The sequence below is a fragment of the Diceros bicornis genome, chromosome 9 (assembly GCF_020826845.1).
Source record: "Diceros bicornis minor isolate mBicDic1 chromosome 9, mDicBic1.mat.cur, whole genome shotgun sequence".
NCBI classification, from domain to species: Eukaryota; Metazoa; Chordata; class Mammalia; order Perissodactyla; family Rhinocerotidae; genus Diceros; species Diceros bicornis.
The window spans coordinates 13941899-13955251 of record NC_080748.1 but is presented as its reverse complement, the minus strand read 5'-3'; the positions used below and the strand labels follow the sequence as shown (position 1 = coordinate 13955251).

Below are 13353 nucleotides of genomic sequence, written 5' to 3'. Positions count from 1 at the left end.
GCTAAAATGTTGAAAAGTCAGAAGAAAGAATATGTTTTCAGCTCACCCAGCTTGTCTTGCACAATTGCCTTTGTCTCTTAGCCCCCTCTCTACTGAGGATGACTTCAGAAGAACTGTCCAGATGGTTTTCCAAACAAGATGGCAATCTCTTAATGAATTCCATGTGAAGAAGACCACTGTGCTCTGGCTTGACCTTCAAGAAGAGCCAGTACTGCTCTTTCCTGGAAGGGTGGGGAACTTGCACATATTTCCATCTCATTTTTGCTAATTTTGCAGTGCAGAAATATGAATTATTGTTTGCTATAGCTGGCTTTGCATTTTCGGAGCAGAAGACGAGTTTCTCAAAACCAGCAGTCATGTAACTCCAAGCAATAAATGCTGCTGCAAACAGGGTTTTAAATTAGAACTGCTGGCTGAAAGGTCAGCATTGCACTCATGGCCAGTGACTTGATTTTCATTTTAATGGCAATGAAAATAAACCTTTAGAAGGAAATGCCACAACTCTTCCCCAAAGATTTTTAAAACTCTCAGGCACTCTCAGAAAGAGCTTCATAGAAGAATCTTTTTTATATGTAGTAAAGAGTGATAGGAATAGCCTGGATAATAAATCTACTGGTAGGAATTTCTTTTTAATTTCGTGGCATCTGGTGGTTTCAGTTTCTAACCACCGCCCTCCAGTGTGTCTCTCAAGCCCAGTGAGGCTGATTCCACTGGTTTCTCCTTATTTTACCTGTTGGGCATGCACGTCTTGTCTCTGAATTTAGATGGTGAGCCCCTTGAGGGCAGCACCAGGCCTTGGATCTCACTCTAGTCTCCTCTACACACCTCCCACAGAGTTATGCCCACAGGAGCAGCTCCAAGATATTTTCTGATTGAATGAGTCATTAGAGCTTGTCCTTGGCTAGTAAGTTATCAAATGCCTCAAACAGGAGATTGTAATCCAGGGCTTGTGGATCTCTAAGGGTTTGCTGATTGGCCTTCAGGAGATGCAAGAACTCCCCAGTTTTATGCAAAAATGCCCAATGCCCTCTGTCTCCTCTGTTGGGGCTCCAAGGTGCAAAGCAGTGGGTCCCCTGGCTTTTGGCAGATGAGTGTCTGCAGAGTGCTGCTTGGGAAGGATGAGCCTGGATGCTAGAGGTGGGGACAACCTGTTTGGCTATGGATTCCAGCCAGTTTTCCAATCCAGCATAGCCAGTGATGAAACCGGTAGATAAATAGGTTCTCCATTTGTCTCCCACATGTATTTATCAAATGGTTCAGGACTTGGAAGGAGAGGGATGTGGTTACCAGCCCCAACACCTAGCACTGGGCCTGGCACGTGGCCAGAACTCATCAATATTTTTTGAATGAATGAGTGAATTAATAGACCCATAATCAAGTTGGCAGAGAGAGAAGGCCTTGAAAAAATGGAACCAGGACAGAAAAATTAGGGAGTGTAGGGAAAAGTTTTGCTATACAAGTATACAAGTATACACTGTGTAGGGGCCCATGGGCAATGTGAGGACCCTTGGACCCCAGGAGAAACTAGAGGGGGTTGATGGTGAGGGTGGCATAAAGCATGAGGGCTCACAGATGAGTGACTCATCTGGAGATGATGTCCGAGCAAGGCTGGGGGTGCAGGCTCCCTAGCTGGGTGACAGAAGCCCATGGAGAGTGGTATTGAAGGCAAAGGGGAAAATTGGTGCTGTAGGAGCTTTGTACCAACAAAACCTCAAGGGTTCAGCAGGGGAGAGAGTCCTTCAGGTGGGCAGTGGATAAGAAGAGGGCTCCTGGAGTTAGGGGGCTGGCCTGGGAGATGGGCTTTGATGAATGGTGACTGGGGATGTGGACCGAGCTAGTTGAACTCTTAAGCTCCCTCTCAGCTTGGGGAATCTCCATCTGACAAGTTAAACCTGAAAGCAGGCCAATCCATTATAACCGGGAAGTGGTCCAGAGCTGAAATTCCTTTAGACAACTTGCCAGGTCTCCAAGCTTGCTGAAGCTGGTGCAGAGTGGCCAGGGAGCCTGCCCCTCACCTACCTTCTCTGTTTTCTGTGTCATCAGAGGGTCTGGGAGCATTCAGCTTGCAGTACATGTGGCCTGAGATGACATTCCAAATGATAATCTCCCCATCATAACTGGAGGTGGCACGAAGAAAAGGTGGGCATTGAGCCACACAGAGAATGTCCTCCTTGTGCCCATGGTTCTAAGACAGAGAGAGACATAAGAAATCAAATTCCCTGTCACCCATAGCAGACTTCCTTCTTTGATCCCTAAGATAGAGGATGTGGAGAGGTTCCTCCTCTGTGGTTGCCCCAGCAAGGACTTGCCTGGAACCTGTGGCCCAGCCCGGAGGGTCAGGGGCATCCCTCCATGTAGGAGTCTGTTTGCAGGTCAACCAGAGAGGTGCTGCATCTCATTGGGTCGGCTCTAGCCCCTTCCCCAGGGAAGTGCTGCTGCTAGCAGACTCCTTACCTCCCCATAGTGCTGGCAAGCAGATGATTTACAAGGAACCCTCTTTGGGGCTGAAATGTTGTGAAAATGGGACAGTGGAACTGGCCAAGGTGGTTTGGTTTCCCAACAGTGCCAGGTCTCAATTCCAGAATGTGGTGTCCCTTGACTCAGTTCCTAAAAGGGCTCCCACATGCCCTTCACTATGGGTTAGAAATTGAAATCACCTACTCTCCTCTCCATAAGGATATGGACCCTTAAGAAAGATAAAAAACCAAAATGGATTTTTTGAGACCAGTGCTGCAGAGTTCAGAGAGTCCCTGGCCATCATCCTTTCAACTTTCTCACTGGGGTGCAGTTTCCATGTGATGAGAATTGGCTTCTCTTGGTGCTGTAAAGATGTTCTTTCTCCCTTGCCCTCACATACTTCCACAGAGTGGCCCTTGAGGACCTCTCCATGATTGTCTAAGATGCCCCTTCTGCTTGAAAGCAGCTGGGAAGGTGGCATTGTAAGACTGCTGGAAAGAGAAGTCCATGGCGCTCTCTCTGCTGTCAGATCCTGCCTCCTTCTGCAATTTGTGAGCACTTATGTCTGGGCTCCTCTTTCCATGGTCCCCCACTGCCTACAGAAGTTTACATGCCTTAGTGTGACTTTCAAACTCGAATTAAACTTTCCAACCTCATTTCCCTCCTGTACCTGATGCTCCAGCTCCTCGAACTTTTCATAGTCCTTCCAAACAATGTGCTTTCCATGCTTCCAGACTTGGCTCATGCCTTCCCCCTTTCCCTCATCTAGATTGCCTTTCCCTACCTTGGAATCATGGAAGTATCCTAGTATTCTTGTAATATCCTATATGATGTTAGAGCAAAGTTAGTAGTTTCCACCTCTGGGTTTCTCCAGCATTTTATACATTATTATATCATCTGTCACTCTGTATGATTATTATTTCCTTAGTTTGTTTCCTTGCTAGTCTGTGAGATTTTGGACCAGGAACCACATTTTATTCATGGTTGTATATTCTGTGCCTATCCACTAAGGACGGCACTATGAGAGTCCTTGATAAATATGTGTTGAATGAATTGATAATTGAACGAATAAATATCTGAATGAACTAACACTTCACTGACTCTTGCATGACTTCTGCCCTTGTGATGCCCATGGCTTCCCTGGGGCATTTTCTGCATAACTTGGTTCTTTCACTCAACAATCACTAATCTGCAAGCTCCATGAAGGCAGGACCATGTGAAGACCATTTTACTCATCACTGCATCTTCAGTGAACAACACACACACGGCCTACAATGAGCTTTTGACACAAGATGGTTGAAAGAAAATATATTAATTGGGCAGTTACTATAAACCAGGCCCTGGGCTAGGTCCTGGGTGTACCACTGTGAAGACAGACAAGGTTTGTATTCTACTGACTTGTATCTTTTGGAATATTTACAGGGGCATAAGGCAGGGTTGGGCGGTGGCAGATAGTGGGGCACAGTGACCTTTCTTTCTTAACACTTATCTTATTGGCTTGGCATCCAGGCAATTTTGAGGGAGGTCATTCAATCCTGGGAAGCTGTAGAAAATTGGGGGCATTTTGAGTGATAAGATGAATCACAAGCAGTCGCCTGGTTATGGGCCCCAACAAGCCACAGGGACAGCAGGAATGTCATCTCTCAGGCTCTCTGGCGACCCATGGATGGCACAGTGAACATGTACGGTTTTGCATGCCAAGCAGAAGCAGGGAGTGGATGCTTCTTTAAGGAAAGTCGCAGCCACCACATCCTGGGCTGCCATTCCTGCACTACAGGACTCCTGGCTGAACTCATGGAGAGCTGCATGGATTTGCTCCTGTGGCCTCATGCCCCAACCTGAACACGGGGCCATCACTCTTCCTGGAGCAGAAGTTGCTGCCTGGAGCTCAGCGATCTTGGCCCTACCTGGACCCCAATCAGGACTCTCACCACAGCAGAGGCTTTGAGATGCTTGTGACCCCCCTAGGCAGGCCCAGGAGACTCAGGGTGAGCCCCTGGAGGGAAGGAGATCCTCAGCATGCGCCACTGTTTGGGTCAAGAGCCAGACGATGCACTGGGGCTCACCAGGTCATCCTGCCAGTGTGTCTGTGGCTTCCAGAAGTGATGAAAGGCATGTGGTGTGTCCTGTATCCAAAGCCAAACAGGAGACATTGTATGAGCAGTAAAATGAGCTGCCAACACACTCACAACTTCAGAGAGAAGGCGATGGCACATTTTATAACCCTACCCCTCACCCAGCCAGCGATGTAGATTTTCAAAATGTCAAAGCAAATTCCCTTCATGCCAGTGGGAATAAAAAGCAATCCACTCCTGACGTTTGGGTGATTGCATTTCAGCAAATCATATGTCAACTGACAAGCTCTCGTCAGATGGTCTGCATAACTTCACCTTCATAATAAGACCCATAGCTGTTGCACACGCTAAACAAAAGCCGTCAGCCCAGGAACCTGTAATACCAAAGGACAAATTCAATGCCCAGACTTCTCAGGTAGTCGTCTCTCAAGTCATCTGAGGATGCAAGGCTTAGGCTGTGAAATACAGCACACTTTCAAATGCATAAAGAACTTACAATGTTTAAAGACATTCAGAGATCCATGACCATCCAGTCTAGCAAGCAGAGGAAATAAAATGCCACAGGGAGATTTAACACGTAGTTTTAGTCAGCATTTTCAGCTTCTCTTGTTTTTTAATCTCCTTCCTCATCTTTAAGCCATAAAAAAAGGACTCTTTCCATAGAGATGCTTATGGATGGCATTTCATCTCCTCTTTCCATTTAGAGAGGGACTAGGGCATAAAGAGAAGGTGGGAGGAAGAAGGAAGAACTAAAGGGCTGGACAGTGGACAGACGGCTAACCTCCAATGAGGGTGAGAGTATGCGGGAAATGCTGGAAGGCCCTGTGTGCTGGGAGGAGGGAACCTGGCTGGCCAGCACAGAGGGTGAGAAAACCAGGCCAGGTGTGGAGAGCCACAGGTGCAGCGGTGCTGAGGCACAGTCTGGTCTCGAGTCCCAGGGACGCCCTTTCTGCTGCTGACAGTTTTTCTAACTAGCACTTTGTGATATTGTGATTTACAAGAAGAAATAAGTGTTTGGTCTTTGTCCCCATTTCTGGCACAGAGCTCCTAAAACCCTGGGAGTTGCCTAAGTGATGAGAGCATGGAACTCCATGCCCTTTCCGCATACCTTGCCCTGTGCATCTTTTCTATCCGGCTGTTCCTAAGTTATATCCTTTTATAATAAACTGGTAATCTAGTAAGTAAAATGTTTCTCTGAGCTCTGTGAGCCACTCTAGCAAATTAATCAAACCCAAGGCAGAGTTGTTGGAACCTCCCATCTATAGCCGGTTGGTCAGAAGCACAGGTGACAGCCTGGACTTGCAACTGGCATCTGCAGTTGGGGGGAAGGCAGTCTTGAGCAAGTGAGTCCTTAACCTATGGAATCTGACGCTATCTCTGGGGAAGGAGCGTCAGAAGTGAGTTGAATTCTTGGACACCCAGCTGATGTTGGAGAACTGCTTGTTGGTGGGACCTTCCCACCCCCCGCAGAATTGGATGCCGAGTCATTATACTTCTTCCTATAGAAGAGAACCAGAGGGAAGAAACTGAAACAAACAATATAAAAGATTTTTTAAAGGAAAGGAGGAAGGAAAGATGAGAGGAAAAAAGGAAGGGAGGGAGGGAGGAAACTCTTTTGTCTATATCATGGCTTGACGTGTACCAGAGAGCAGAGGCATAAAGAATTACTCTAAATCTGTTTTTAAAGGGAAGAGAATCAACAGAGAGAGAGAGAGAGAGAGAGAGAGAGAGAGAGAGAGAGAAGGATATCAATCTGAAGCAGGGTTTTGAAATATAATTTTGTACATTTCACTTACAAAATACACGTTTATTCTTCTGTCCCATCCAACAGCTATGATACACCTAGAACAATAACAGAATATTACATTTCAATACTTAAGCTTATCATCTGTTTAATTTTCTCATGCAATCAGTACTGTGGATTAATTTGCCATGTCCATGTGATAAATAAAGAGAGCGGGAAAATAATCTCTTCTGTTTTTTACGAAGAACTAGATAAAATGTGACTTGATAAATTAGAGTCAGTTTTTAAATTGGTGCTTAAAGGATCAGGACAGAAACAGGACACCCTGTAATTCCAAGGTCCACAGACGCTAGTCCATGAGCAGCTACCTTTCTGAGGATTACTTGATCCTAAGAGCATGGTTGAGCCCTGGAGGCAAGGACACAAACCAAAATTGGTCAAGAATTGTTTTTACCTTTTTAGTGTTCAGGAGGGAATTTACTGGATTCTTATTCTTTGACTTCCGGCTGCTGAATTTAATTACTCTAGTCTGTGATTTATTCCCTAAGAAAGCATTCGGTGGAGAGATACAGCGCTCCCTATCTCTACCTTGAAACAGTCATCAAAAGGTGCACAGAATTGCTTCCAGTATTCTGGAAAAGCCTAGTTGCCTAAATTACCATCATGGAGCAACCAAGGTCCTTGGGAATTCTTTGACATGTTTCCTTCTGGAAAATCCCCTTCACTGTCTTGGTGTCCTCCTCCAGGGCAAATTTTGTATCAAAAAATATGCCCCTCTTATATCCAAGCTGGATATAACTCACTTATTTTGGTTCACCTCCAAGAAGGTACAATCACAGACTTCACTTTGCTTTTCATATAGGAAGATAATATTATCAACTTACATTAAACATTTTTCTTTATTAGTTCTTGAATCAGCTTATACACATTGACTTGATCCAACTGACGACTGGGGAAAACTTCAGCACTTACTTTCTAGCTTTCAGACCACGGTTAGGCGTCTTGCAAGCGTTTACAGCACTGCTGACGTCCTGCCGCCCTCATTGCCCTAAAAGGCTGCTTCTATCCTTTGCTCAGCTGTGGGAGGCGCTCACCTTCTCCTGACAGGACCCGACACAGCGCGTGGCACTTACTGAGTGAGTGAATGAACAGATGAACACATGCAGGTCAAAGGCGGAACTAGGAATCACAAACTCAGTACTTTGAGGAATTTTTGTCTTTTTTACTTTGACTTTATTTATACTCTCGGATAGTCGAAGAATGTTTGCCTCTTATCTTTCTCACAGAAGGTTTGACAGGCCTGAATTGTGGAAATTTTACCAAGAACAGACACAGCCAATAAACAAATGGAATAAGCAGCCTTGAAAAAAATCATAACAACACACAAAAGCAACTAGCTTTTAGGTTGTTAATCTAGAATTGACTTATATAATGTTTAAAATGTTTAGAAAAGTTAAGCTCTTTTAAGAAATCAGGTATATATAGCAGGTAGTGAAGGAACAAACGCAGGAGGCATAGCTGGGAGCACATACATTTATGTAAAGTGGGTCCCTCCTACATAAAAGTTTGGAGTCATTGATAAAGTCAAATATCAGAGGAAAACGATGTCAGATTGTTACATGCATCCTAGATTCTATCTCATTTGATTTCTTCTACATTTACAACAAATGCCTCATCTTGCATCATTATTTTACAGGGGCTGGTGGTAGGAAGTGACTCGCCATGTTTCAGGGTGTGCAGACAATGCCCTTTGTTGTAGTTCCATATTTTCAGACAGCCGTCTCTGCCCCCAATAATTAGCCTGGGAAACAGTCTGTCATCAGAATGGCATGTCAGAGATCACCCTGCTTAATGGCTGAAGACACTGGAGAAGGCACATACCTTCGTCCGCTGGAGTCAAAGGTCAGACTAGTGATCCCAGCATTGCCATGAGCCCCAATGAATTCAGACAACAGTCTTCCTGTTTCCAAGTCCCAGTTTTTCACCACCTGTATCAGGGAGTTGAAAAAAGTGCCTAGAGATACTGGCTATCAAATTAAAGAGAATTTGCATTTAGAGGTCTAGTGTCATAGATATGAAAGATAAAAGTTTACCCCCAAACTTTCCAATATAAGTTGGCTTACCTGAGTGTATTGGTCTGCTCAGGCCGCCATAACAAAATATCACAGACTGGATGGCCTAAACAACAGAAATTTATTTCTCACAGTTCTGGAGGCTGGAAGCCTAAGATCAGGTTGCTGGCAGGGTTCAGTTTCTTCAGAGGCGTCTCTCCTTGGCTTGCAGATGGCCGCCTTCCCATTGTGTCCTCACATGGTCTTTCCTCTGTTCGTGTGCACCCCAGTGTCTCTTTATGTGTCCACATTTCCTCTTGTTATAAGAACACTAGTCATATTGGATTAGGGCCCACCCTAACAGCCTCATTTTAACTTAATCACTTCTTTTAGGGCTCTATCTCCCAATACAGTCACATTCTGAGGTCCCGGGGGTTTAGGACTTCAACACATGAATTTTGGGGAAACAGTTCAGCCCGTAACATTCAGTGAGAAGATGAGAAGATTTAGAAATCTTAGGATAAAAATCTCCCGACCATCTAGGCTCAGAGAAAAATAGGCTTGGATTGAAATCTGAGCAGCAAAATTTATTCACCATCAAAGCATAGCTGAATGAGAAATATGGTCTTTTACTGGGGGAGGATATCTCTTCTAAACCCTCAGCTTTAAGATTTCACTCAGTCCCACTATTTCCAGTCTTGAAGTTACTTTCTTTTAGCCCCATCCCTTGAGCAGCCTTTGAATGAGAAGCATTTTTAAAGGGAGTTGAGTGGCATCTTTCAAGACTGCTTGAGGTAAGTGCCCACCCCTAGAAAGGGGTTCCTCTAAGGCTGGCTTTCTGGAGCCTGCACCCAAAGGCAGTGACAATGTGGAGGAGAAACACTCGAGGACAGCACTCTTTCTCAGGACTATCGAATGTTTCTTCTAATCTTCCACTTTGTAAAAGAGGCTGTTCCATTAACATTAGGGAAACTTCTGGGTGTCCAAACCAGAAACCAGAAGGCATCCTCTCACTGTTGTTGATTTCAAATTGCTGAGATCAGATTTTCAGTAGTGCACACTTTGCTTCCCTCTCTCTGTCCTACAACGCCAGGGATGTCTACGGCTCAAGTGCAGTCATCTGTTCTCCTTAATATTGCAATAGACTCTTAGCATTACTGGGTTTTACTTTAGTGGTTTCAATCATTTGCAAATATCCCAAAGTTCCACAACCCGCAGTGATCTGTAATATGGTTGAGGTCCAGAATCGGACTAATTACCTGTCAGCATGGAAGAATGAGCAGAGAGGGCATGAGCTGGGCAGATAGCCCAGGACCCACACCCGACGGAGACATCCTCCCTCTGGACCTGCCTTCCCATTATGTGACTAAACAGACATACATTTTGTCTCTTTAAAACATAAATTCCCCCAAGAAAGCCACCTGCTACTGCTGGGAATGGAAGTGAAAAGACTGCAGTGAGCAGTGAAAATATCTTCAAAAATGACTTTAGGGTTCTATTCATAGAATAAAGAAAAGTCTAAAGGTGCTATTTATGCTCTTCAGGTGCACCTTCCTGGCATTTTGTGGAGGGAATTGCATGCCAGAACAGGCTCCATTCAGAACTTCACTGCCCCACGCTGTTCTTCCTTTTGGAGATCCCATCCAACTAAACATATTAAAATGCAGCCACATCCCAAATTACATATAATTTTGCTAGTAAATTTTAAACTAATTTAAAGAATATTTATAGTTTTAAGTTCTGTTGATAAAAAATTGTTATTCTTATAAACTTTCGTATTACATATGTGTGTAAGTTGCGGTTCATATGTAATACGTTGTAAACATTTATTAATTTTCATTGTGCAGTTTTCAAGCATTTTCAGAGGCATTGAAAGTTGGTGGTCCCTAGCATTCTGCTTATACAACTGAATGGACAAAATGTGGCATAGTGGTATTCACAGATTCAGGCTGCATGAAGACCTTGGGCTATCTTCTCTCCACAAATATCAAGAGTGCAGGTGGTTTAGATTGTGGCTATGGATTGTGAGAGTGGGCATGATGATGTTACAGAGTTCACACAGCAACCGATTTGCAAGGTGAGCAAATACTCAATCATTTAACCGGTAAGCATTGGAGAGTTCATTACCAGCCTCTGCCTGATACAGTGATAGCTGTGAGAGTATTTATATCTCAATTCAACATCTACGTACCAGCCACTGCCAGGGGAGATAAGCATATCAGAAGTAATGCGACTGAGGGAGGTGACTGTTTCAGCATAGAATTAGAAGCCCAAATGCTAATGGAGCCATTCATCCTGCCTGGATGTGGGAGGCGATCCAGGAACCTTTCTCAGAGGAGCTGATTTCTGCATTGTGCCTTGAAGAAGAAGAAAGGTTTTTGACAGATCAAGAGGGAACAAAGGGGGATGTTCTGATCCCTGTCCTCAAGTGCCTGCTGAATTGTCAGAGAGGCGAGGCTCACGCAGGTGAACAGAGCAGAGCAAGTGGGAACACAATCCAGCACCACATGCGAGGCTCCAACAGTGGGAGGTGAGAGAGAGGGAGACGCCTGCGGGAGGCAGGGCAGTGAAGACAAGTTTCGCTGAGGAGATAGAACTTGAGTTGGTTCTTGAAGAATTGTTAAGGTGTGAGTAGGAAAAGAGGAGGAAGCAGGAAATTCCAGGGTGGAGATGGGGAAAGGTTGCACAGAGCCCGGGGCGGGAACGTGAAGGATGCTGAGAAGGTAAAAATGTTGGCTTCCTTGGAGTCACAGGTGATTCTGATAAATCTGGAGGCTAAATGCTTCTTTCCAAGTATGAACCAAACTATGCAGGAACCCACCTTCTTTGAGATGAATTGAGACTAAGTCATCATAAAAAACTTTTGACCAACAGATCAGGTAATCTATTTCTTTTAACACTTAATAAAACCATGGTGAGCACTAATCTCTGGAGTGGAAACTGGGCAAGAACACATGTGAAGACAACCAAGTCTCACTGCAGTGAAGCCAAACGATTGTGAACATGAAGAGGAGCCCAGGCTGCGATGCTCCCCTGACTGTAAATCTTAAAGACGGGGTGCACCAGGCCATGGCAGGAAGAAGGAAAGAGGGCACGGGCAGATGGCCCGGGACACCGGCTTGTAATGCCAGAGCCTGGGCCAGTGACTCAGTGACCTAATACGAGGAGATTTCAGACATTTAAACATCATGAGTGCACATAGGGTGTGCCCTCCCATTAGCTCAAGAACAGAAGAACATAAATCATGGGATGTGCATGTTTCTCTGCTCTTGTTCCTGATTCAACGAGCACTTATCATATCCCCTCCTGTGGGCCAAACACTGTGCTGCTCGTCCAGGATGGGGCCAGCATGGTCCTCATGAGCTCCTCTGAAAGGGGAAGTGGATGTGGAATGCTCTGGAACCTCAAACCCAGATTACAGTTACAGCGTACTAGAGTTGTCTTAATCATCCTATACCATACAAGGGAATCACAATGAAATAATATCGTTCTATAGTACCAGACGGTCCTTCCACTTTAAGTGTAACTCACACTACAAGCCACTGGAGAATCTGTGAGCTCTTCCATCCAGCTTTCAAAGAAACTCTTCCAAACGGTACTAGCTGATTACTAGAGTAGACTTGAACCTCTCATTCTTTACTTCCAGGGACAGAATGTCCCCAGAACACTGTGCTCTGCTCCAAGGTGAGGACGGTGGGGCCGGGCCCACACGTGCAAATACATCATTGCTAAAGAGAGCAAGACTGATACGGATGCTTCTGAGCAGCTGACCACCTGCGGGAAGGCGGGGTTGTACCGGCAGCACACTACGGGCTCTTTATGGGGAAACCGGAGAGGGGGAGGCGGGGGGCAATCTTGCTCATGAAGAACAGATAGAGAGGATGAAAACCTAGACCGAGTGTCTGACACGGACACCTGGGGTGAGGCATCTATTGCTTTATTAAAGAATGGTTAAGAGGATAGGCTTGAGTTCAAATGGTGGGTCTGTGATCTTGGACAAGCCGCTTAGCTGCTCAAAACTCTAATTTTCTTATCTGTTAAATGGGGATAACGGTATCTACTTTAAAGGATTGTTTTGAGGATTGGAGGAGAAAACTACTGTCCTTAGCACGGAACCTCACATACGTATCTGGCATGCAATGAGTGGTAGCCACTAGCTGTGAACACTAACCATGAGCACTGATACCACCCAACTCCTCTTCAGGGCAGGAGGAGTGTGATTTCCCGAGACTGCAGAGTGGACCTTCTTCCTTATTAATTTGCATCTTCCCCCAAATAAACACACATGTATTATCCTCTTCTGAATCCTCAAGACTGAAAGGCAGCACTTCTCGCTCCTGGGCTGACAAAGCCAGGCCAGATTCTGGGAGGCCCTGCAGCATGCCTCCCCCGGCACCCAGGTGCAAAGGGCTCACCTGTGCAGCAGGGCCTTGCCCCGTGAGCCATCTGTGGGAGGTCAGCACACAGAACAGACAGCCCTCGGAGTTAAGCAACCCAACCGCTTCGCGCTAATTTCCTCATCTGTGAAATGGAATTCTGTGTAGGAACTTTGTGAGGAGTGAGGAAAAGGCTGTAAAATGTCTGGGGGTGCTTGGCATGCAGTGGACACTTAATAAACGAATGCTGGCTCCCAGCACTGCTGCTCTCTCTCAGTTGTCCCTCTGATGCTCGGACCCAGCGCTGGGATGGTAATAGAGATCCGGTGGATCCAGAGCCTCAGACTTAGTGTCTGGGCAATTCTCAGTGTGGGTGGAATCCTCTTCAAGGAAGAACAGGATTTGGAGTAAGGACAATTAGAACTTTCCCATGATGGTCCCTGGGCTTCAGGATGTGAGGGTGGAGTCTGGCCCATGGGAGAGGAGGAGGGGAGGGCATGGAGAGCACACTCCCAAAGAGAAAGTGCTGGGCGTTGCAGCCAGGCCCTACTTTACCTCATCTTCCTTTCCCAGCACCGGAAGGAAGGAGCTGAGTCTCCCCACTTCACAGATGAGGAAACCACTAGAAGGCTGAGAAGGGTCTGGTAACT

General features: G+C 45.7%; 1 protein-coding gene across 1 annotated transcript in view; it reads right to left on the bottom strand.

Annotated features, from left to right (window-relative positions):
- Positions 1-13353, bottom strand: part of LOC131410392 (WD repeat-containing protein 49-like) — a 37012-nt gene that overhangs the window by 10779 nt on the left and 12880 nt on the right. The window contains 7 exon segments of the mRNA XM_058548571.1: positions 2020-2185; positions 4524-4583; positions 6329-6374; positions 7080-7134; positions 7998-8077; positions 8158-8264; positions 12078-12181. Coding sequence (XP_058404554.1) covers positions 2020-2185; positions 4524-4583; positions 6329-6374; positions 7080-7134; positions 7998-8077; positions 8158-8264; positions 12078-12181 — 618 coding nt within the window.